Here is a 23077-nt window from a genome sequence, read left to right on the forward strand (position 1 = left end):
GAAACCTGTTGGTTCAAATTAAAAGGTTTTTTGATCCAACTTTAATCTGGGCTAATTTAAACTAGATGTACATGAGAGTAATATGGAATATTTATTTATTTATTTATATATAACACTCTAACTCTAGAGCATTTATAACATATTATTTGCATATATATATCATACACTATCTATTTAAAAATTAAGTATTCATTTATATTGTTCATATATCTATCAAATGAATTTCTTTATATTCATAACTTTTACATATTCTATTGAACTTTAAATAACAAAAAGGAAAAATTAAAAGACGCCCATTAGGTAAATTTATTTACATGTATAAAATTTTACAAATTGTAGTGAATTACTTCCAAACCCATTTCCATTATATGAAAAGAATCATGTACATTTCTTGTTTTATAAGTACTAATCCGTGAGATGTTCAATAATAATTAAGTGAAGAGAAGTTAGAATACATCCCGATTATACCATTTTGAGATACAGAAACAACATCATATACCAAGATTTGACCTCACTAAATGGGTCGTCGGCTGCATGAAGTATAGCTCGCCAATCATTTTTGCAGCCTTGTCTTGTATGTATGTACCTTTCCGAGATGATAAAAAAAAAAAAATTGATCAAGAGAAAACCTGGGAGAAATATGCAGATAGGATGATGACCCCATCTCTCTCGCCAGCTTGTATTTCATTCCTGTACGGATGATGATTCATCAACAGACATGTTACCATCCATATGCACATGTATATATTGATGGTTTTACTCTTCAAAAACTGTATCGATTAAGACTGGAATAAACAAAACCATGAAGAAGACACAAACAGATTATGCCATTCATACCATGGAGGGTGAATGCGTATCAGGTTCCCAACTTCCAGCTCGACATTGTAGCATATTCTTGAGTTGAAAATGACGGTCAAAGGCATCTGCTTCTGAAGGCTCTTCACTAACTGGGAATTCTGCAGAAGCAAGCAGAACACGTCATCAATCGGCCACAATCATAGACAAAACTACTTGTGAAAGTGACACCATTTACGCAACTTCATTCATCATTCGCAGCAATAATGTCTGATTCATAGTCAGAGAGAGAGAGAGAGAGAGAGATTGCTTAATACAGCAGTGGATTTCAAGTTTGTCCCTCAAATCGTGAGGAATGTGAGAAATTTACAGGCACATAATATTGTCAGATCAATCAAGTGTATTGGTGAATGAATGGTACTTCAGCATATACCACCATTCAAGTATATTCTATAAACTTCAACCCTCAACTTTCAATTTGATGCAGTGCCAACGGGAGAATCAAAACACATTCAAATGAACAAACTATAGTCCGCAGGGCAAATATGTAAGTTGCGAGTAACTTCAAAAGTTGGCTTTGAATTTTGGAAAAAAAAAAAAATTAATTCTTTTTTAGCTTTGATAAGGTTGCACCCCTAAATGGTGGTCACAAGAGTAAGGGCTTTGTGGATCATCTTCAATATGCATCTAATGTCAATTGACATGTGTTAACCTCTTTGTCAATACTGAGGGAGCAGCAACAAATGGTCAGCTTTGCTTCCGAACACTTTGATAGAATTTCCACATTAATGCAGTTTGCTTCATCTGAAAAAATAAATAAATGACTTGAAAAACACAGGCAATGATGTTTCGAAAAAAAAAAAAAGAAGAAGAAGAAGAAGAAAAACAGACACTGGATGCAATGGATTATTCAAAATTGATCATCAGAAACTTGTGCCCATTCATTGAATGAGCTCTTGGATATAGATTGAAGTGTTTACACATTTCAAATTAATCTTAAACAAAAAATGGAAACGATGGTAAGGCTTCTTGGGACAAAAAGGGGACAAGAATAATGGCAACTGGTTACCTTTTGAGCCAGCTGCAGTCTCTAATCTTTTTAAGAAATTGGCATCTCTTTTATTTTCACTCTGCATTACCTGCTGCAACTTTCCAAATAGTCCAGTCCTGCAGAATTTGGCAGCAGGATTCAGTGATTTTTCCTTGAAGTCAAATAGTAAAACCATTAAAAAAAGTAGTACTCTGGCAGCATCTACTATTATCACTCAATGACTAACCCATCCAGTGCAAAATGGGGTTCCCCATTGTGTATAGAAGTAGCACCAAAAGCTTCTTGAAATTTGTCAGTCATAGTCTTTTCTTTGTGTTCAGGGTTGATAAGCCCCAAATTTTGAACATGAGCCTGAAGTAAGAGCCAAACAGCTAGATGAATAAATATATTGCTGCATGCAAGTGTAATGATTTTAATGAGAAGAACAACATGAAAGAAGCACCAACCTGAGGAGATTCTTCATCATCAGTCGATGATTGACTGTCCAAAGCCTCAGGGGGGTCTTTGTTATCCAAATTTCTCTCACCTAATGGAGATATATTCCTCTCATGAACCAGATGCAGCCTCTGCCCTCTTCTTCTAGTATACTGGAGCATATACAATAGAGTTGTGTTGTGAAGATAGAAAGCTGTGAAAGCAAATAGAATGGCTGAAGAAGAAAGCTAACCATAGTAGAATTTGCCTCTGGAAGACCAGTCCTGTCCTTGTAACTATCCAGAAGCTCAGTCATCGAATATTTCATATATTTATGTCCAATTGCCATTTCAGCTGGCACCCCACTATTCTCTGACTGTTCAATCTTTCCTCCCTGAAAGGTTTCTAGAATCTCAGCTGTTGGACTTTTCATTGCTTTATTATCAACAGCTTCTAGTTCTTGCAGCACGGAGGAGCCCTCATATGAAATTTTAACATCAGCTTTACCACTAACTGGCTGGAAAATATCACTCTCGTGTGACTGGAACTGGAACAGAAGTTTTGATTTGCCTCTGGCATAGCGCCCTGTACCAGTTGACTTGCCAATTTGAGAGCTGCCAATGTTTCTAGATGAAGAAATATATAGGCACGGCTAAAGAAGTAATAGCTTCTAAAATTAGTTCCTTTTCAATGTGAAATGCAAAAAATCTTCAGTTTGTAGAGAGTTTGGCTACCAACATCACCACCACAGTGATAGACAAGCAAAAAACAGAATTTGCATGGTAATAATCACAGTACATGTGTTTCTGCTTCTAGGAATAATAAAATCTATATATTTTGGGAAACATGATTCAAATTTCTCTTTCTTGTTTTCTTTAGAATTAACTAGTGATACTTGAAAGGGGATCAGACTTTATGGGATTCATAAACAAATCAAAGATGTATACTCAAGCTAGTCACATTAACGATTTTTGTCAGTAGACAGATCAGACCTTTACATAGTTTGTTCACATTGGAAGTGACTGGATGCAATGAGGAAGACCTAGCATTTTCAATTGAATGAACTAGTTCCTGAGCTTCTTTAGTTACTCCGGACCATGTGCACACCACATCCTGTTTTTTGTGTCCAGAGGTATGAAGATTGATTTCCTGCAGTTTTTAATACGGAGAAGTGATGAATAAAATCACAAGCATATTTCTTTTTCTTAGAAGGCCCCTTCCTTATTTTGTAATAATATGTGCCTGAAACCAGCCATAATTAATATTAGTGCATACCTCATCATCAGACAGAATTTCTTCATCCAATTCTAAGTTGCAATTAGATGCCATAGTTGGAGAACTAACTACGTCATCCTCATAGTGGAAGACGGGAATTTCAACCTCATCTTCACAAGAGCAACCTGTTTGACTCTGAGCAAAGAAATGTTGTTGTCAGACAGAAACCAGCTAATGAGATCAGGGAGTTTCACACTTCAAATAGAAATTAAATTGTTCCACATTATTTTGTTTAACATCTTTGGTTTGAGCTAATCACAAAATAGATAGAGCTAATCACTGTCATTTTATTCCTTGAGCATTATTGAGTGTTTTGATTTCCACCAAGTTTACAAAATCATATTTACAGATAAATGAAAAAGGGACCGTAACTCTTAAGACATGCCTTGTTAAATAAAATAGCAGCCTCTGTTCCACGACCAAGACCATGAGTATCTGCATCATCAACATGTTTTATATCCATTATGATGATTGACAATTGGAAAACACTACCCAAGAGTATGGAAACAGTAAGAGTACGTTACTAGCAGCAAGGCCCTTGAGGGTACAGGGAAACTTTAACTAAAAAACCATCGAGAAAAAAGTAGTGAACTTATCAAAATCTTACCTATGAGTACCTCAAGCTGTGATTGAATTTGTAGTCCTCCCTATCAAAAGCATGTACAGTGCACAAGATATGTTTATAAAGATACCAGCAAATGATACAAAACATTATAACGTTCACAGCATCAATCTATTGTGCAATGTCATGTTAATAGGATGATCAATTAGATTCAAATGTAAAGCAGAAAGAAGAAGCAATGCTCCACCTCTTGTGATTTCTATTGCTGCTCTCTCTCTCTCCTTCTCCCCCCACCCCCCCATAAAATTCGCTGTTGCTCTATCAGCAATCTTTACCGATTCTTTCCCCAGACAACTTGAACAAAAGATGACAGTAGAGTACTTTGAATATGAAGGAAAAGGCTCAAGGTGCCCTCATCAAACACGTTGACTTGGCAATAAAATTTGCAACGTAGCTTATTTCAGCAACTCCAGACCTAGACTTGACCCTGGCATCTTGATTGCCTCTGAAAGCCTCTCATAGCTTCCCTTTTAGGGTTGAGTTAGACTTAGTAGACAAACGAGATTCAAACTCTCTCCACCATGTAAATAAGAATTCTTCAAACAAAATTTTTAACAAGAAAAACAAAAAGAAAAATTTCAAACAAAATCATGGGAAGAACAATGAGATTTACAAAACACGGGCACTTAATAGATCGTTAATGTTGGAGCTAAATTACAAAACAAATGCTAGAACACTAACCTCCCTCTCTGTAGTTCGGGCTAGTTCTATGTAATTTTCTGGGGAGTCAGGAGCCACTTCTTCCTCTTCTGAATAACAAGAGGCATAAAATGGAAATCTTACTCCAGTTAACAAGAAATAGTTTAAAACAATCAGTATCGGAGAAGACGTACACCTGGATAATTGATGAAGTTTTGAAAAATAAAATGTTCTGCTTAGACTATATTGACTTCGATGCAAATTCCCAATGTTATGAGGAGAAAACATGTAAAATTGAATTCGAAACATAAACATTACCGGAAATGCTCTGATCAGAATCTTCATTTGCCTGCAGCCAAATGTGAACACAAATTTACATCAGGTCAAGTTCCAGAAGAGAACACCAATTTTTCATTCTGTTTTCCTACTTTCTCAGCAGCCAAACGATGAGGAACGGAAGACATGAAGCTATTTACCGGGAAAGTGGTTTTCCGCCACATTTTGTGTTACTCGGTAACAAAAACCCTCGCCTCGGCCGGCCGTCGACGGCAATGAATGTCAGTGACGGCTTACGAGTTATTAACCGAAACCGAAACAAGTCAGCCCGCCGCCAAAACCCGCTTCGTCACAAGGAGGACTCGGGCCGAGACAAAACGGGTCGAAAGTTTGAATAAAAACCCGCCCCAAAAGAGCCAGCAATTTTGCTGCTTATAAAATCTTTAAGGGCTCCAGTGCCCTGTATATTCAATTTTGATCGGATTGGATCTTTTTAATTTGAAGATTGAGTATCGGATTCGTCGAAAGTTTCCATTATTCCAATAACTCTATTTTTGACTTAATTTAATTTATATATTTTATTTTTTTATAATAATTTAATTTTTTTATTATTTTAATTATATAATTAGATCTATATTTTAAAATTAATTTAAATATACCAATAGCATTATTCTTAATTTAATTATTTATATCTATTTTAAATTTTTTTCTTATATTAATTTAAACTTTTTATTATTTCAATTACACACTGAAATATGTAATTTCAAGTCAATTTAACTTTTATATTTTGACCTGAATAGAATATGACATGTATTTTGTTATATCACTTTATCTTTTTTTTTAACACATGAAAATATATGAATTAAATTGATAAATCAAGTATAATCAAAATAATGAAAAGTTCATATTGTCAAGAGAAAAAAAAATAAAATATAAATATTAAATTGACTTAAAAATCGAGTTTAGAAGTGTAATCGAAACAACGAAGTTTAAGTGATCATGCGAAAAAACGTAAAAGTATAAAAGTAAGATAATGAATTTTTTATAAATTAATTATAGGAAAAATTATTATCATTTTTTAAATATTAAGGGCGAAAGTGTTTTTTTATCAAATCATAAGGATATTAATTTAATGCGGATATCAATTTAATGCATTCATAGAATAAAATTATACAAAACAAGTTCGACAGAAAAAAAAAAAAAAAGAAAAGCATAAATTTAGAATGAAATAAAACTTTCTAAAATAAAATAAAATTTAATGCAATCTTAAATGAAAATTTACCATAATCGATTATAGAAAAACATAATTTATTTATAATTTATAAAAGAAAAGGGTGCCATGATGTCAATGGGCCCATGGACCGCGGCTCAAGGCAGCCCATTGCCAGCCCAGCCCGAGCCCACAATGCCACATCGATTATATCATTTTCGTGCCCCAAATCACAATGGCGAGAGCTTCTGCGGTACGCTAACGCTATACGACTCGAGTGTACAAACGCCATCATCCCAACCACACAATTCCATCAAATATCAGCACGCAAACACTGAACGGATCAGATTCAGCCCCGAAAGCGTGGTATCCAGAGTGAGAAAGCGAGACCGTACCGGAGCAGCTGAGAAGCCGATCCATCCAATCTTTACCCACCAAAAGAGAAAACCCGCGCAATTTTGAACGTTCACTTTCATTGTTCCCTCTGCGCGGAGAGAGAGAGGGAGAGAGGGTCGATTGATGAAGAGGCGAAGCTTGAGGAGTAATAGTAAAGAGAAGAAGAGAATGAAGAAGGGCTCACTGACAAGCCATTTGGCCGTTCATCACCACCACCAGCAGCTGCTTGGGCATGTCTCTATCTCCTTCCAGAACCTCCTCGACTCCGAAGTTCAAGCCTCCGATCCACAATCGGCCCTCCTCGACGTCGACGCTGAGGCTAACTCTGCAGACCTTGATAAAGATTTCATTCTCAGTCAGGATTTCTTTTGGTACTTCCTACTTTTTCTTATTCCGAGCATGAGTTTGGGAAACTAGGGTTCTGGTGTTTGTTTTGGCATCATTTTCTGATCGCTTAATTCGATATTCGGATACCGATACAACGAAATGGGGGCCCATTCAATTAACAGATGAAACTTGAAGAGATAACGATATCTATTTGAAATATTCGTTTGAATTTACTTCTGTTTTCTATGATGCAGTACTCCTGACTATATGACTCCGGACGGTCAGTTCATATCGAATAGTTTGGATTGCAATAAGGTAATCTTTGAAGATCTGTTAATAGTCTCTTCTAAAAGTTTGGTTTCCGATTGAAGGGCTAACGTTGCTTTTGCAGGAAAATATCCCCTGTCCCAAGTCACCAGAGAAACTAAAAACTGTCAAAAGCAAGAGAAAAAGGCAGGGTAAGATTAATTGATATCTTGCTGTAGAGATGTAACATCTGTCATGAATGGTTATTTGCTTGGTGTGGTTTCTTTGGATCAGACCCACTGTTTCCTGTGTGAATTGAGTTCAAGTTCAGGGTTGGATTAAAGCTAAGAGTTAATTCTACTGTTTTTTTTTTTTTTTTTTGGGGGGGGGGGGGGAGGGCTGTCTGTCTGTTGACCTTTGGTTTTAAGCAGAATGAAGCATGATGATGAGGACTGGGGAAGAACCAATATGATCGCAAGAAAGTAAATAGTATATGTTCCATTGGTGTTATTAGTTTCATTGTCAATTTTATCTTTGTTCTCGTATTAACTTTACATGCTCTCATTGCACTCTTCTTAGCAAGTAAATAGTATATGCTTCCAGCCCGAACCATATCAGTCCTCCTTATAAATGCAGTAAACAGTCAATTGCCATGGAGAAAATTCCTTAAGAGTCCCTTCTATTTTTGTTTTTTCCTCTTTTTGATTGCATGTCTTCTCTTTACTATTCTTCTTGTTCTTTTCTTGTACCATTTGTTCATATCAACATCTTCTAGTTGCTATTTTTATTATTATTATTCTAGTTGTTATCATTTAGGGGCACGTTTCTCTTTCCCCTTTCCTTTAATGGCAAAATAATCTGGGGACGCTCAATGCCATGATGGAACTACCAAATATGCATTTTGACTGGTTTCGCTTGTAAATATTGATATGTTTTTTGGGGCTATGTTTCAATTTAGCCAAGCACCTTGCTATCTATGTGAATGAATTGTTACTGTATGATGTGTTGGATTTTTATTTCTTAGTCTCTGGTCTGTAATGTCCTGAGTGACTGTTTTTTCTTGTTTGAGTGGTAACTTACTGATTTTGGCTCTAATATCAGGTGGTATCTCTGCTAATTCTTTCAGTTCGAATTTGCCTGGCCATGAGCAAGTAGTTGAAATAGCTGAAGATACTTTTGGAACAGATGAAGTGAGGCACGAGGAAACAACAGGAATTGAACCTCAAAAGAAACACAGTTATGTTTCACAGTCTGCAGTTGCTTTGCGATGTCGAGTTATGCCTCCTCCATGCATAAAGAACCCATACCTAAATGATGCTTCAGGAACTGATATAGATCCTTTCAGCAATCAGAGGTCAAAGTGTGCAGGTAAAAGCTTTACATCTCCTACTGAAGTTCCCTTTTTTTGCCCATTTTCCCTCGTGTTGGGACAACCCTTTTTCCTGGGGTGTTTAGACTCTGAGAGCTTTAAGTTTCAGGTATTTTGGCCACCATTACTGGTGGGGATAGCCTTTCTCGCTATCGGACAGATTTCCACGAAATTGAGGTACATTTCAATTTCCAAGGGCTTGGATTTAGCCGGATGCTTTCACCATCATATATTCAGGTTGCTGATGCTTGTGTGATTGTTTTTTGTTTCTCTGTTGATACTCAGGAAATTGGTAATGGTAACTTCAGCCGTGTTTTCAAAGTCTTAAAGAGAATTGATGGTTGCCTTTATGCAGTGAAGCAAAGCACAACGCTGTTACAGCAGGATGCAGACAGGTATAATCCCTGTTCTTCTAGATATTAATGCCTTGTTTTAGTCACTTACTGATGCATTAACTCTTGCAGGAGGAAAGCTTTGATGGAGGTTCAAGCTTTGGCTGCTTTAGGTTTGTATGTTATTCTTTGGTTAATTTTCTTGCTGTACTCTCTGTATATATGATTTTAAACATTGTCCTATGGACTTGGCATTTGGTCTGTGCAGGATCCCATGAAAACATAGTTGGGTACTACTCTTCTTGGTTTGAAAATGAGCAGCTATTCATACAGATGGAGCTCTGTGATCACAGCCTATCTGTCAGTAAATCTTCTAAATTATCAACAGATGTGGAGGTTTTGCAAATAATGCATCAGGTTAGCCTTAGACTGCCATGTCAGAAAATATGAACTACTATGCCAAAAATTTGATTGCTTTTTATCTAGCTAAAAAGACAAAACCTTTATTCTCTCATTGAGTTTTGTCCCTGCTGTTACAGTTATTCTGCTACTCAAGTTAACTTCTGTATCTTTATTTTCCTTTATATATTTTCTGTTTCCAGAACTCCATTAGAATGAATGGATGTTATTAGACTAAGCATACCAGTCACAAAAGTAGTTCAATTTATCTTTTACAGCATTTCAAACTCTAATGTATTTTAGGAATTTAAGGATGCAGTTAAAATTTTGTTTTTCCTTTTGTGTGGACCCTTACCGATAAACCAGCCAAAATAAATTATTCATGCTTAGCAATGCTGCTGGAGGAAAAATAAACAATTTGCCTTATGCTAAAGTCCTTGTAGGGGAGAGGCAAAGAAAAGTTAATGGGAACTTCTTAAACAACATGAAAAAGGATATAATAACTTTATAGAAGATATGACCATGGATTTCAATGATTGGAGGTCTAGAATTATGTAGCCTGATTCGCCTAGTGACGTTAAGGCTTGTGATTGTTGTTATATGCTACATGTCCTTGTCGATATTTTATTTTCATTTTCTTGCAATTGCATGCCAGTTACTATTACTTAGTCTTTCTTTTTTGCCTTCTGAAAATTTGTGCAGATTGCCAAGGCACTGCAGTTCATACATGGAAGGGGGATAGCTCATCTGGATGTAAAGCCCGACAATATTTACGCTAAGAATGGGGTGTATAAGCTTGGTGATTTTGGGTGTGCAACCCTCCTTGATAGGAGCCTGCCAATTGAAGAGGGTGATGCACGTTATATGCCCCAAGAAATACTGAATGACAAATATGATTACCTTGACAAGGTAGATATCTTCTCCCTTGGAGTTTCTATCTATGAGCTCATTAGAGGGTCAACATTGCCAACATCAGGGACTATCTCTTCAAATCTTAGGGAAGGAAAGTTACCACTCCTTCCTGGCCACTCGGTGCAACTTCAGAACTTACTCAAGGTATCTTCTTAAACCGCAAATCTAGTTGACCTAGCTTTTTGATATTTGCTTACAGACAGAGAGACAAAGTAGGCTAGTCATGAAGCTCACGCAACATGTTTCTAGGTTCTATGAACATTTCATTGAGAGTAATCTGTTCAATATGTGGTTACACTAGCATGGCTGATTCTTTTCTGCTGATTTTGGCAACCTAATCAGGCCATGATGGACCCAGATCCGGTTTGGCGACCCTCTGCAAGAGAACTGGTAGAGAATCCAATCTTTGAGAGAGCCCAGAGAACCGGAAAACTCCAGTAGTATGCTTTTTCGAACTCAATTTCGGTAAGAGCTGGGCGGGGCATGAGGTTTGTGCAGTTTATATTTGTACAACTAGCTAGCATGAAGAAAGCTTGTGCATTGCCTGTTTTGTTGCATTATTTTTCCCGCATCTGCACCAAATTTTGGCCTTTGGATGGTGGTGCGGCTTTTATACACAAAAGGAAAGCAAACTGGGAATGTACACATTTGCCAGCAAGTTTGGTAATGCATCTCTAGTTGGAAGCCCCTCTTGTATGATCATATTTCTCAGTCGATCTAAATCATGCAGACTTGCAGTTCATACAATATGTTCTTAACAAAATTTGGACATGACTCGACAAAATTTCCAAGCTAACAACGATTAACTACATAAAATGAGTATATGCGTATCTGAGAATGCTGTCTCTTTTACTATGCATGAAATGGCTTGAACCAGATGTATCAATGGGATCATTCTAGGTTAAGATGAGAGCTCAGCCGGTTTCTCATCTATCACTTTGCACATACAGAAGTCAAAACAAACGACAATCAACAAATAATTTGAAATCACTTGTAGCAAATTGTAGCATGTTCGACCTCAGGACCAATCTATAGTGGGTGTCAGTCAATGATTATTCTACAGATGCACTTGCAGTTCTGATCAACTGTTTAAAACGGGAGCAATTCTCCAATTACTTTTTTCAATAATCATTTATCAAAATTCAGAAATAAAATCTTTACACGGTGAGGTATTAACATGGTAACATAAAATTGAATCAAAGTCAGATAAAAGTCATCCTAAATTCCAAATCCTTGTAAGAACCAAAGAAAGAAAAATCCTTATAAATATTAAATCTTCATATGATCTCCATTACTCTCCCGGGCTAAGCATAACGTAGACGCAGCTATGGAGAGCTCAAGCAAGTCGATCACTTCAGCTATCTAGGACCAACATAAGGGGTCACGTCATAAAAAATGGAAGTCATCTACTAAATAAAGGAGCACTATCTCAAAATGCCTCAATCTGATCTCATGGTCTCACATGAAAAAAGGTGATTGAATTGAAGGGATGTGGTTTTGTTTTAAGTTAACGGTGCAGCTATGTTTGTTGTTTATTACAAAATGGGGGCTGCACAAATATAGGTACAATGGGCTAAGAAATTACACATGAAATTAATTTTGTTGGAGTTCTGAAGCCATTTACAGTCTTTGAGTCAGATTAGGCACCATTTAGTGTTGAGTTGAGCCTCCTTCAAATCGGTCTCGCAACAACTCATACTTTTTAAGCTCAGATAGAGAGAGCGATGGAGAGAGCTCTCCCAAGGCCTGCAAGATTGAGAATGGGTCAGGCAAAAATGTTCAATCCACAAATATCCAATTCAACCCACAATTTCTACCAAATTTCAATTAGTCAGTAATTGTATAAACTTGCTGGATGGATCACCAAAACAGTCACACACATAATATCATTTTAGTTCTATTTTCATTCGTTTCTAGATTCAAACATGGGTTGGTATATGCTTTGTTTGGCAACATATATTATTCTAAAAACTGGAGGATATATCCAACAGAATCAGACTCTATACATTAGATATAGAGATTTTGTGCAATTATTTTCTAACCAATTGCCCTACAGTGGGATAAAGGCTTGATATATAGTTGTTTGTTGTATTTTCTAACCCAATTGGCGTGGGCAGGCACGGTAATTAAAATAGGGGAAGACAAAGGATCAGACACTGAAGTGGCCCTCTAAATAGTGATTAGGTAACTAAACATGCCTTACCACAATAATAGTAAGAGGAGAAAAAAAAAAAGCAGAAGGGTATCCCATGCTTGTTGGAAGTATTTATATGTAGACTTCCCAAAAAGAAGAAAAAAATTGATTTAACACATCATCACACCTTCACAAAATCATCATATTCAACGACGACGGAAGCTGCTTGATCATCTGCACAAGTTGAATCTGGAGTTGGACTTAAAACCTGCAAGTGAATTAAGAAATGAGTCATAGCAAAGAAAATATGGAAGATGACAAATCAGTGAACAGTTGGATCCATGGTTTTGCAAAGAATCTTATTACTCATCTTAGGAGGTTGAGCAAAATTGAGAATTACTAGCTAGAATCTTCTCAAAAGAGTTCTCGATCTCCTGGTGGAAAGAAAGGATAGAGAACACAGAAGGAAAAACTGATGCATGGGTTCTGTGATTTAGGAGGATTCTAACTACCATACTGATACAAGATGTGGCTGGATTATGTTGAGTATTCAATGCTGGTTCAAACGAGAATAGGTAAGGGGTGGTACTTCAGCCTACAGATGTTTCATTAAGGTCAGTTGGATAATGCTGCTGCAAGGGCATAGGGGTTTAACCGACTAAATCAGCTACTTCAGAATTAGGATTCTTGCTATTCTTCTTTTTTTTCTCCTAACTATATCTTCATTCCCTATCCCTATCAGGAAACCTCTTTAAAACTCAAGCTGCCTACTGAACAGGCTCGTCTCAGAGAAGAATCTTGGAATATGGGTCTTCAGTATAACCAGGAGGGACACCTGCAACCATGATGTGAGACCAACCTAACAGTTTATTGCCCCATGACAGCCAAGGAGAAGTGTTACCTGGCTGGCCATCATCGGAGCAGTGAAGGACTTAACAACAGACCACACTTGCATATTGATATATTCAACCCGTACTATTGCACAGCCCACACTCACCTTGCGCTTTGCAGCATGAAACCATGCATCAGCACACAAAGCATACATGTCTGCACCAGTAAAATTCGGGGGGCATTTCTTTGCTATTGAGTATAGGGATACACCTTCATGCAACTTAAACTTCCTCGTTAGTGCTTTAAGGACTCTGGAAATAGGAAGGTGATGCAGGAGAATAAATGTTTTAAACCAATAAATTATGCAAACAGGCGAGGCAAGTGAGAATAGAACTAACCGCTCCCTGTAAGATGGATCAGAATTAACTCCAACATAAAGGAGCTTGTCAAAACGACCAGGCCTTAACAGTGCTGTATCAATAAGATCTGGTCTGTTGCTTGCTCCAATAATAAACAAGTCCTAATAAATCAGAAAGATAAAAGCAGTACTGTTGTTTATAGCAAAATGGAGAAAACAAATTATCATCAAATAGAAACAACTTTTCCAAAGTAACATAAGAACCTGCATTGAGTCATTCAAGCCATCGATCTCTGCAAGCATCTATTAACAAAAGAAGTTTAGCACATTAACCAACCATATTCATTGTGCAAACAACAAACCATCTGCCATATTATATAACTGCCTGTCTAACCTGAGAAACAACACGGTCCATGACACCCCCAGAATCTCCAGAAGCACCCCTGGCTGGAGCAAGAGAATCAAGTTCATCAAAGAAGATAACACATGGTCGAGCCGATCTTGCCTGCAAATGTGGAATAACAAGGGAATAATATTAGTTGAAACAGCATCAGCCATTGAAATGATGTAAACCATCCTCATAATATTTTTTACCTCATAATGTAAAATTTTCCAAAAAAAAGAAAAATACTACCTTCTGAAAAATGTCGCGTACATTTTTCTCTGATTCTCCTATGTACATGTTGATCAGTTCAGGCCCTTTTACACTGAGAAAATTAAGAGTGCACTCTGTTGCAACAGCTTTGGCCAGTAAAGTCTGTGATTTGCCACGAAGATAACAGCAAAGATCACAAAGTGGAGACCTTGCAAAGAATACATGAATTAACCTGCTGAGTAACATAAATGTGCACTTACCTTCCCTGTACCAGGAGGACCATAAAGAAGAACACCAGAGCGCTTCCGCAGCCCAGATGAAAAGAGATTCTTGTGCAGAAGAGGCAACTAGACAGAGAATGAACAAGTATCAGAAACGCATTGAGGAATATTCTTTTTCAAGCTCTTCAATTAATTTTTAGAGAATCCATGCAGCTGAATTTGAATTATGCATGAAACTGTTTCATACTAAAACTGGTGGGAGAGGGGCTGCAGGGATCTCTCCCATAAGATTATATGCCTACATGTACATGCTGAAGAAAGTGAGAATTTAACAGAAAACTGAAAGTAGAAGGTGAACAAAAGTGAACTAAAGCATTTATCAGAACGGAGTTTATTTTCATGTTTGTGTCACAGTTAATAAAACAAAACAAAGTTAAATACCAAACAATTAAATTATTTAAAGGATAAATTTGGCATCCTAAAATGTTGATTTCACTTCTGAAGGTGGGATCACAAAAAAAGAGCCATCTTAATGAACCCTATGTAGCTCTACCAGCTATACATCTATAATCTTATCATATCAACCTTCAGTGAGGATTTAAGCATTTTAGAGTTCTTTATAGAATGGGAAATTCTTCATAAGCATATTTAAAGAGTTAAGGAGGGAGGTCAGAAGATGGGTTTTAGGGGCACAAAGGGTGCTAAGAGTTGCTCATCACCATTTCATGCTTATCTTCTTCATTCCCCAACATTCATTAACAACTCGGGGGAACTAGTAGAACCTAATAGTTGATTTAGTAAGGTTGCAAATCAGTAGCTGCTTTAGCAAATCAGACAACCACAGAAATATGCATATTTGGTATCAATTCAAAATGTAAGTATCCCTGCTGACAAATCTCCTATTTATTCGAAACAAAAGTATAATCCTACTAGAATTAATCTACTAAAGATCTCAAATCAATCGCTAAATATAAATAACCCTAATCCTAATTTAATTAGGATTCTTGCTATTTTTCCTTTTCTACTAAAATGTCTTCATTCCTTAGTATCAAAATATCAGAGTCATCCACTACTTTAATTGTAAAGTTTGTTCTTGCAGCTACATACAGAGTGGAACTGCTTTGGATGTCAACCCATGAATGCACCAAAAGAAATTACTAAAACAAAGCCTACTGAACAGGGGTAAGAGAGAGACCAGCTCCTAATGATCTTAGCAATAGAGACATTCAAGGCCTCACCTGAACAGTATCCAGAATTGATTTCTTAACATCCTCAAGCCCACCAACATCCTCCCATTTCACATTGGGAACCTATAGCATACATAATTGCACATTCAAAAATCTGTTCAGCAAGCAACAACGAGTATTCCCTGAAGAAGAAACTCGACATCTCCCCATTACAACCTAAAACACTTTTGTCTGATGTAAAAGCTTCAAGGCAAGACATAACATTTGAGCCCAAAATGGTTTAAGAAATTAGTGTTCCTTATTTGATCTACCTTTGGAGTACCCAATGCTGATGCATTCCTCTTCTTTGAACGGCCCAAAGCCGCGGTCAAATCTTCTTTACTCAGAACCCTCGATGTGTTATCACATGGCTTATTATCCTGCTCAGATTTGCAAGAAATAGATATTTTTTCACCCAATTTCCCCATCTCCACTTTGTCAAATTGAATATTCTGCCTGGGAATCAAATTTGCAGCAGCATCCGCTATTAAGGCACACATATCCCTGGGCATGAAACCAGATGTTTGGCCAACCATGTCCTTTATAAGATCATCGGGGGCAGCCTGAAAGAAGAAATAACCTAATTCATCAAAGTCAAATGCCATGACCAAGGTACACAAGTGATAATTAACCTTAAAACAACTGCAAAGAGATGTAGTGATGAAATTACTTGGACCAGAATGACCACCAAATAACACAATTAAATTAGTCGAGTGCTTTGACATAAGGGTTATCTTACAAGTCTGAAAAGAAAGACAACAATTTCCTAAGTTAAAATTGACACATTAGGATAATTGTAACAGTGGCACTGTCACAAGCATTTTAACAAATTGCGCTATTTAAATAATTTAATTTTCTAAGCCCTATGGCGTAATCTTGTAAAGAAGTATCAGGATTAAATTTCCTGAGCCATAATGATCATCAAATGACATACTTAAATTTACTATATTGCTTTGAAATAAAAGGTATCAAAAATTCTAAATCATTAGCTTAACAAGGTGAGATTAAGTAATTAAGATGCTTAACATTTCAAATAAGTAATGTTCTTAGATTCTGGTGTAATCTTAATGACCAACTCCCGCCATGCAGAGTCACCCATCAGTGCAGATTTAGACATAGAAGACTGTCAATCGTTATTATGTGGGACCCCTTGGAAAATTCTGGTCATATACAAAAGAATAAAAGAGGACATATATTCACATACATTAGGAAGCAGTCCTGAAACATGATGAAGTGTCTGGGACAGCATTTCAGCCCTTTGTTCTTCAGTCAGAGGCCCCATACTGATCTCATGAGTGAAGCACCGTCTAATAGTTGGTGGCAGACCTTCAGAACTGTCAGAAGCTGCAACTAGCAGCAGAGGATGCCTTCTTATTGATTCAGCAGCCTTCATTTGCTGCATCAGCGAAGTATAGGCATCATAGTAAGTCGGTCTTTTGACAATAGAAAACAATGGTAATAGAGTTGTCCCATAGCTGACTTTGGTTCTTTGCCCCAAAGACCTTTCAACATCAACTTACATAAGTGACCCCTCAGGAAACCTAGAATCCTAGGGATACCCTCTTGAATTTTGCATAACCTTAAAAGGGAAATTAATTGATCTTGAAGCATATTGGAATGACTAAGAACAGAGGAGTATATCATCTTGCCCTCTGTGGGCTCAACTAGAGGACTGAATTGAAATTTCTGGCCACTATAGCAGATTATTACCACCCCAACCACTTTTTTCTTTCTTTCATTCTTTTTCTTTTATAGAAAATGTTCCAACATCTTCAAATTGTTATAGAACATTCTGGTTCTGGGAACTTTTCAGGGTTTTGTGGTCTGTTGAGTAGAGTTTTGAGATCCTTCATTTGTTGATCAAGTTAGCTAGGTATATTTACAGAGAAGCAGATATTTCATGACTGGCATGCCTTATTCTTTTAAGAGATTTGAGCACAAAATCTTCATGCTACATCATGTTCTTTCTCTAGTTTCATGTTCTTTCTTTATGCATTTGAATAAAGTCTTTTTTTGCTTCCTTGTATAGTTTTACCTCTCTCAGTATTCCAATAGGAACTTTTATCTGTACTAGACTCTTTTACTTGTCAAAGATTTTGTCATCCATCTTAAGAATTGCAGGGGAAAAAAAAGAAAAGAAATTATGATAATTCAAACAAGACTTTAAGGTTTAGTGACATGCATGATAGTTATATATATAGTAATAAATTCCAAACTAGAAATCAGGTATGTCGAAGTTATCTGGATCTTACTGAATCGCCATCAGAATTTTTTTCACAATAAATTATTTCCTCTTCAGAAACTGGCTCTGTATATTCCTTAATAACGGATGCAACTTCAGAGCTGACACCAACTTGATCAAGAGGTGAGCCCATTTGAGAAACCAAGTTCCGGAAGACATCAAAATGGCGGAGAAGAAGAACTGCTGGTGCATATCTGTCATAATATTAAAATGTTAGGAAAAAGAAGTGGCACCAAACTATAATTAACTTACAACTAGGAATGGCCATAAGTTACCAATTTGGAAAGATAAGCATTTTTAAACATTAATAACATCAAAAACATCCATGGCAAGATTTATCGCTGGGTGTCTCCTATGATCCAACCCCAAAGATCTTCCCTAGAATTTGATTATACCAAGGACCCTGAAGTACCCTGGATTTATGTTTAAATTATTTAGTAAATAAAATATTTAGATTCTGTTAAATTACTTCATTATCACCTGTCCAAAATAGGACATACATTTTTCCATTTATTTTCAAGAAAGATTTATTTGAAGAAACTTTTGAATTGTTCTCAATACGTGCACATCTAATAAAAACGTTAGGCAAGAAGAAATGGCATAGTAAATATGTACTCATGATAGAATGCCAAGCTTAAATATTTAAAATTAGCAATGGATTAAATGTGAACTACCAAGCAAAAAGAGTCCATATAGTCATACATCCATTGCTTGCTATCTCAGCAGAGAGAATTAAAAATTTTCTTCTTTTTGTTTTTGCTTTTGTTACACCAGCACAAAGGAAAAAGATTCTTCAAATGGATTTTTCTTGAACAAGAAAAGAATTTAGCTTAGCATTTAAATTTAACAATGTCCGAAATATAAAATGAACCAAGGCATCTCAAGAATTCATGTATTTACAGCTTTCTAGAACAGAACAGAGAGTTCAATTGTATTGTTCTTTTGGGTAGAAGGGGGAAATAATTTGTCAATTTTATTACTATTTCTTTTGGGTACAATGAGAAAATAATTCTTCAAGTACTCAAATATTTTAGCAAGAGAAAAAGGCTAAGGTATTTGTCCAAATTTTAGAAGAAAAAATAAACAAGCAATTAAAAGTCAGTAAAGTTTCAAAGACTGATATGTCTTTCCCACCTTCATTTTTCTTTTCTTTTCCTATTTTTTTCTGTTCCTACACAGAAGAAAGAAGAGAGAGAGTAGTGGTTCCATTCAGATTATTTATTGATAATCAACACCCAGTTGTCTCCAAAAGCTCAAGATTGTGATTGCAAGAAAAAGTTCGTTCAGCCAAAAATACCTCTGAGCTGCTTTGAAAGCTTCTGCTAATGCAATAGACGTCTTTTTTTCAGAGGATGACATAAGATTATGACAATTGTATTCCACTACATGAAGACCCAACCGGCTAGCAACATATTTAACCACAGTCCTTTTGCCGCATCCTGAACAGATACTGGATTAGCACTGTATGAGACATTTATATGGATGTACAAAAAAAAAGAAAAAGAGCATTATTTTTTTCCTTGTTGCTTTTTGAGCCTTTTGTGCTTCTTTATCCAAAAATCTTGCCTTATACGCCAAAAAAAAAAAAAAAAGCAACCAACCAAATGCCTTGTCTTTTTAAAAAAAAAAAAACAAAAAAAGCAGCTAAAAAAGCTGGGGACAAATGGGCTCTTAAAAAACTAACTGTACTTAAAAGAATTAAAAAAAGACCCACCAGAAAGACCATACAACAGAACAGCAACTCTGAATTTTGATGAAAGGGCAGATGGACATAGAGGTGGTGTAAGTATGGAGGCCAAAATCTTGACTGTATCCCCTTGTAAAGGAACAAAACCTTTTGAACTAGAAATTAACATATCAGGAGGTACAGCAGAAGAAGTACTCCCTCCAAGCACGAGTGCTGTTTTAGTCCTGTTGACTCTAAGAACTGGTTCACCAGATGGCTCCATAGCCATGACCTAAGGACATGAACCACTTCTTTATAAGGATCTGATTTGTGGTAAATTCCTTAGAGAGCAGTTTATGCAATGAATAGAAGAATGGGAAAATTCACCTTGAAGTAAATCATGTCATCACTGGCATTTTGCATCTTATGGCTGCAAGGAATGCACATATCAGACTTGCAATTCCAACTGATGTGGATACAGAGAAGATCACCTCTGGCAACATATCTATCCTTTTCAAAGTAATTATGCAATGCCAAATCAATCATCCCTTGACGTTCTTCAGCTTCAATATATGAACTTGCTTTAAGAGATTCAAGAGTACCACACTCTGGTATCTTCACAAAAGCAATCCTCAAGTGTGAGGCATACCTTGGCAATTCAGCACATGGTTCAAGTCTTAAACTGATGAAAGTGGCCTCACTCCCCTTATCATTTTCTGCATCCTTCACTTTAACTTCAAAAAGAGATGCCAAAGTATCTTTACCTTGCCGAACAAGAGACTTGATGCATGCTATATGTAAACTGAGGTTAAAGGCCAGTAAAGGAGATAGATACGCAACTTCTTGGTCTAGCGGCACATTGTGAACTTGGGGGTATCTACATGAGGGAAAGAAAGCCATTGCTCTTGGTGATTGGGAGATGGGAAATTTGTTGTCAGGTAAATGTTCATGGGTGGAGGGAGGATCTATAACGAAAGCTTGGGCAAGTCTCTGGATGCTCATCTCTACATTCTTCACAAACACCTTATACATTGTCAAATGAAGGGAGGAAAAAACAAAGGTAAAGAGTCAAATTTTCAGTTCTTTGGACAAAAACAATAGAAAACCTAGAAGAAAAAGTCAATCAAAGCCATGTAAGTTAAAGACCTAATTTAATTGAAGTACAGGGCAAAGAGAGTTCAAAGGATTTAGCAAGATATGCAAAATAATATTTGACCATAACAAAATATACATTCATCATCTCCAGCAGGACTTCTATGTAGATATCTTTGTTGCGGTTTCTCTGAGCTGGCTAGAATTGCAAAATTCACACTTTTTCAGCTGATGTTTGCTGTAGACCATGTGCAATTAAGACACAGGATATATTATTTTCAGAAATTTATTCCTTTTACTTCTCTAGTTGAAGCCATAGAAGAAAAGGAGAGCCTCTAATTAAAGAGTCTGCACAATTGCTTATGAAGCCACCCCCTCCCATATTCAAAACAAGTTTGAAAGTTCTCTGTATTTATTTCCTTTCATGCAATTTCCACTGCGCGGGATTAAGGCTTGTGATTGTTGTTATTGAATACAATTTCATCTTCGGCAATTATCAATGAAAAAACAATCTGCAAGCAGCAACGTTCAATTTAATTTCTCTTCTTGAATGCAAGTATCAATAAGTGGAAGTACCAAACTGGAAGGCTTTTGGCATCTAACTGATCTAGTTACAAACACAGAAGACCCTAACCTTCAGAAACAGAAATCAACCAAAACATTAAGCAAAACCATTTCCTATCTTCCTTCGTTCTATTCTACCCTCTTCGTTTTATTTGCTCAATTTTCTAAAAAAAAAAAAAAAAATCGCAAGTATAGAAAAATTCAACTCTCGAGACGAGAAACGGTACCAGCGAGCCAGACGTTATGGATAGCTTCTTGAGCACAGACGTCGGAAGCCCAACCAAGGCGGAATCATCTAGGGAAGCCAACTTCTGCGCCGCAATGGCGGCCTCTAGGTCGTTCGATAACCGAAGGATTCCGGCCGGAATCAGTATACTCGTCGCCTCATCTACGGAGCCCGGTCCGGTACGATCAATTGCAGCGGTGGTCTGATCTCTTGTTGTTGACGACCCGAGCACCGAACTGATGAGAGCTTTGGTTGAAGTAAGCACCAGAGGCTTCCTCCTCTCCACCATTGCAAGCCAATTCGAAACGCAGCCCAAACCGAAACCCTAAAAAGCTAATCAAGAGTGAGCTGTTGAGTACAGAAACAGAGACTATAGATACATATAGTACAGTGTTATTTGGCGGTTGAATGCGAGAAATCCGATCAGATTAGCGGGTTTTTTCCCGGCCAGAAAACGGGTCGGCCCAGGTAGGACCTGTCAAATCCGACCCGTTGGATAAGTTGATTCATCTCCTTTAACCACAGCCCCTATTTTATTTATTTATTAATAAATTTTAATTCTAATTTTTTTTACTTTATCTTTAATTTTCAAATTTAATATTTATTTTATAATTTAATAAAAAAGATTACTGTATTAAATTTTAAAATTATTTAATATATTTTTAAATCAATTTACTAATATTTTTAAATAAAGTTATTTATCAAAAAAATTTAATTAAAATATACAGATCTTATCAATCATTGTTTTCTTCTCCTCCATGCCGCAATCTCCTTCTCTGTCATTGCATCTATTCATCTTCCTTTGCTTTTTTACCTTTAACTCTTTGTCTTCTTCAACTGTAAATCTTTTTCAATTTATCTTTTTCAATTGCCTAAACTCTTTGTCTTCAAAGTCGATGACAAATTGGTTACAACCAACGACAACAATAGCCTGGGCAATAATTGTTGTGGGAGCATCGACTGTTGAGATAGTTGTTGTGGGGATAATTGGTAAGGGTTGCAATCAACAACTTGACTGCCAAATCCAGCGAGGTGATGGCAACTTGCTATCAATTTGACGAGGAATTTTGAACCTTGATAATCTCCTTACAAATTCAGCTTGGTAAGTGAAATGACAACCAATTGAAAACAATCTTATCATTAATATACTCAAAAATAATAAACGTATCTTAGTTGTGGATAGAACACATTATTAGATAGTCGAATTATGACAATCTAAAACACATAGAAATTATTTTGATATTTTTAAAATATTTGTTATATTGAAATATTGAGAAATATAATAAAAAAATATTTTTGAATTATTCTTATAATTCAAAAAACATTTCAAGACTATTTTGTAATATTAAAAAATATTTAGAAACATCCATGAAGTGGTTATTAGAGACAATTTTTTTTTGTCTCCAACTTAAAATTTTTTATTTTTTCAGAATTTGTCTGAATATATTATGAAATTAATGTTTATTTTTAAATTAAATGACTATTTATTGTAATTTATTATATTAAATTTTATAATAAAATGTTTATATTTTTTTTATTTTCGCATAATATCCTATCCGTTTCCATGCATACAATGCCATGAAATGATCTTTTATTGCTTTCGACGGAAGAAACGATAGTGATAGCAATGACAAGTAGTGACTGGAAAATGAAAAACGA

The 23077-nt window shown here is 36.2% G+C and overlaps 3 protein-coding genes across 8 annotated transcripts; 1 reads left to right on the forward strand and 2 right to left on the reverse strand.

Annotated features, from left to right (window-relative positions):
- Positions 1-344: 344 nt before the first annotated feature.
- Positions 345-5418, reverse strand: LOC127796516 (uncharacterized). 3 transcript variants are annotated; one of them, XM_052328679.1, is made up of 14 exons: positions 5273-5418; positions 5115-5145; positions 4839-4906; positions 4143-4182; positions 3921-3970; positions 3536-3670; positions 3253-3409; positions 2514-2845; positions 2293-2433; positions 2073-2197; positions 1865-1962; positions 1508-1599; positions 838-956; positions 345-690 (listed from the first exon to the last, which is right to left on the reverse strand). In XM_052328679.1, exons 1-14 carry the CDS (start codon positions 5294-5296, stop codon positions 618-620), a joined length of 1485 nt encoding a protein of 494 aa, XP_052184639.1. In that variant the 5' UTR covers positions 5297-5418; the 3' UTR covers positions 345-617. The 3 variants fall into 3 exon arrangements, with proteins under 3 accessions (XP_052184639.1, XP_052184641.1, XP_052184640.1); XM_052328681.1 differs by lacking the exon at positions 1508-1599 and having other exon boundaries at positions 5273-5416; XM_052328680.1 differs by lacking the exon at positions 5273-5418 and having other exon boundaries at positions 3908-3970; positions 5115-5142.
- Positions 5419-6569: 1151 nt separating this feature from the next.
- Positions 6570-11065, forward strand: LOC127797386 (wee1-like protein kinase). The gene is made up of 10 exons (XM_052330242.1): positions 6570-7049; positions 7260-7320; positions 7397-7463; positions 8353-8619; positions 8730-8797; positions 8906-9015; positions 9085-9125; positions 9221-9369; positions 10054-10407; positions 10606-11065. Exons 1-10 carry the CDS (start codon positions 6802-6804, stop codon positions 10702-10704), a joined length of 1464 nt encoding a protein of 487 aa, XP_052186202.1. The 5' UTR covers positions 6570-6801; the 3' UTR covers positions 10705-11065.
- Positions 11066-11708: 643 nt separating this feature from the next.
- LOC127797385 (peroxisome biogenesis protein 6) lies at positions 11709-21787 on the reverse strand. 4 transcript variants are annotated; one of them, XM_052330240.1, is made up of 16 exons: positions 21420-21787; positions 19924-20559; positions 19585-19828; positions 19168-19309; positions 17881-18064; positions 16833-17024; positions 15901-16191; positions 15641-15712; positions 14442-14528; positions 14221-14343; positions 13981-14091; positions 13851-13889; positions 13627-13748; positions 13395-13539; positions 12585-12665; positions 11709-12009 (listed from the first exon to the last, which is right to left on the reverse strand). In XM_052330240.1, exons 1-16 carry the CDS (start codon positions 21705-21707, stop codon positions 11914-11916), a joined length of 2853 nt encoding a protein of 950 aa, XP_052186200.1. In that variant the 5' UTR covers positions 21708-21787; the 3' UTR covers positions 11709-11913. The 4 variants fall into 4 exon arrangements, 3 of the variants coding, with proteins under 3 accessions (XP_052186200.1, XP_052186198.1, XP_052186201.1); XR_008022196.1 differs by having other exon boundaries at positions 11942-12009; positions 13395-13498; XM_052330238.1 differs by having other exon boundaries at positions 13395-13748.
- Between the last annotated feature and the right edge of the window lie 1290 nt (positions 21788-23077).

The sequence above is a fragment of the Diospyros lotus genome, chromosome 3, assembly GCF_014633365.1.
Source record: "Diospyros lotus cultivar Yz01 chromosome 3, ASM1463336v1, whole genome shotgun sequence".
In the NCBI taxonomy this organism is placed as follows: domain Eukaryota; kingdom Viridiplantae; phylum Streptophyta; class Magnoliopsida; order Ericales; family Ebenaceae; genus Diospyros; species Diospyros lotus.

Coding starts and splice junctions, on each gene's coding strand:
- LOC127796516 (XM_052328679.1), bottom strand. CDS start 5,296: ATGTGGCGGAAAACCACTTTCCCG. Junction 3,410..3,535: donor AAATTCTGTCTGATGATGAG/GTATGCACTAAT, acceptor TAAAAACTGCAG/GAAATCAATCTTCATACCTC. Junction 1,963..2,072: donor CCCCATTTTGCACTGGATGG/GTTAGTCATTGA, acceptor CAAATTCTGCAG/GACTGGACTATTTGGAAAGT.
- LOC127797386 (XM_052330242.1), top strand. CDS start 6,802: ATGAAGAGGCGAAGCTTGAGGAGTAATAGTAAAGAGAAGAAGAGAATG. Junction 8,620..8,729: donor TCAGAGGTCAAAGTGTGCAG/GTAAAAGCTTTA, acceptor TTTAAGTTTCAG/GTATTTTGGCCACCATTACT. Junction 10,408..10,605: donor AACTTCAGAACTTACTCAAG/GTATCTTCTTAA, acceptor CAACCTAATCAG/GCCATGATGGACCCAGATCC.
- LOC127797385 (XM_052330238.1), bottom strand. CDS start 21,707: ATGGTGGAGAGGAGGAAGCCTCTGGTGCTTACTTCAACCAAAGCTCTC. Junction 19,829..19,923: donor ATGACATGATTTACTTCAAG/GTGAATTTTCCC, acceptor TCATGTCCTTAG/GTCATGGCTATGGAGCCATC. Junction 19,310..19,584: donor TCTGTTGTATGGTCTTTCTG/GTGGGTCTTTTT, acceptor GTATCTGTTCAG/GATGCGGCAAAAGGACTGTG.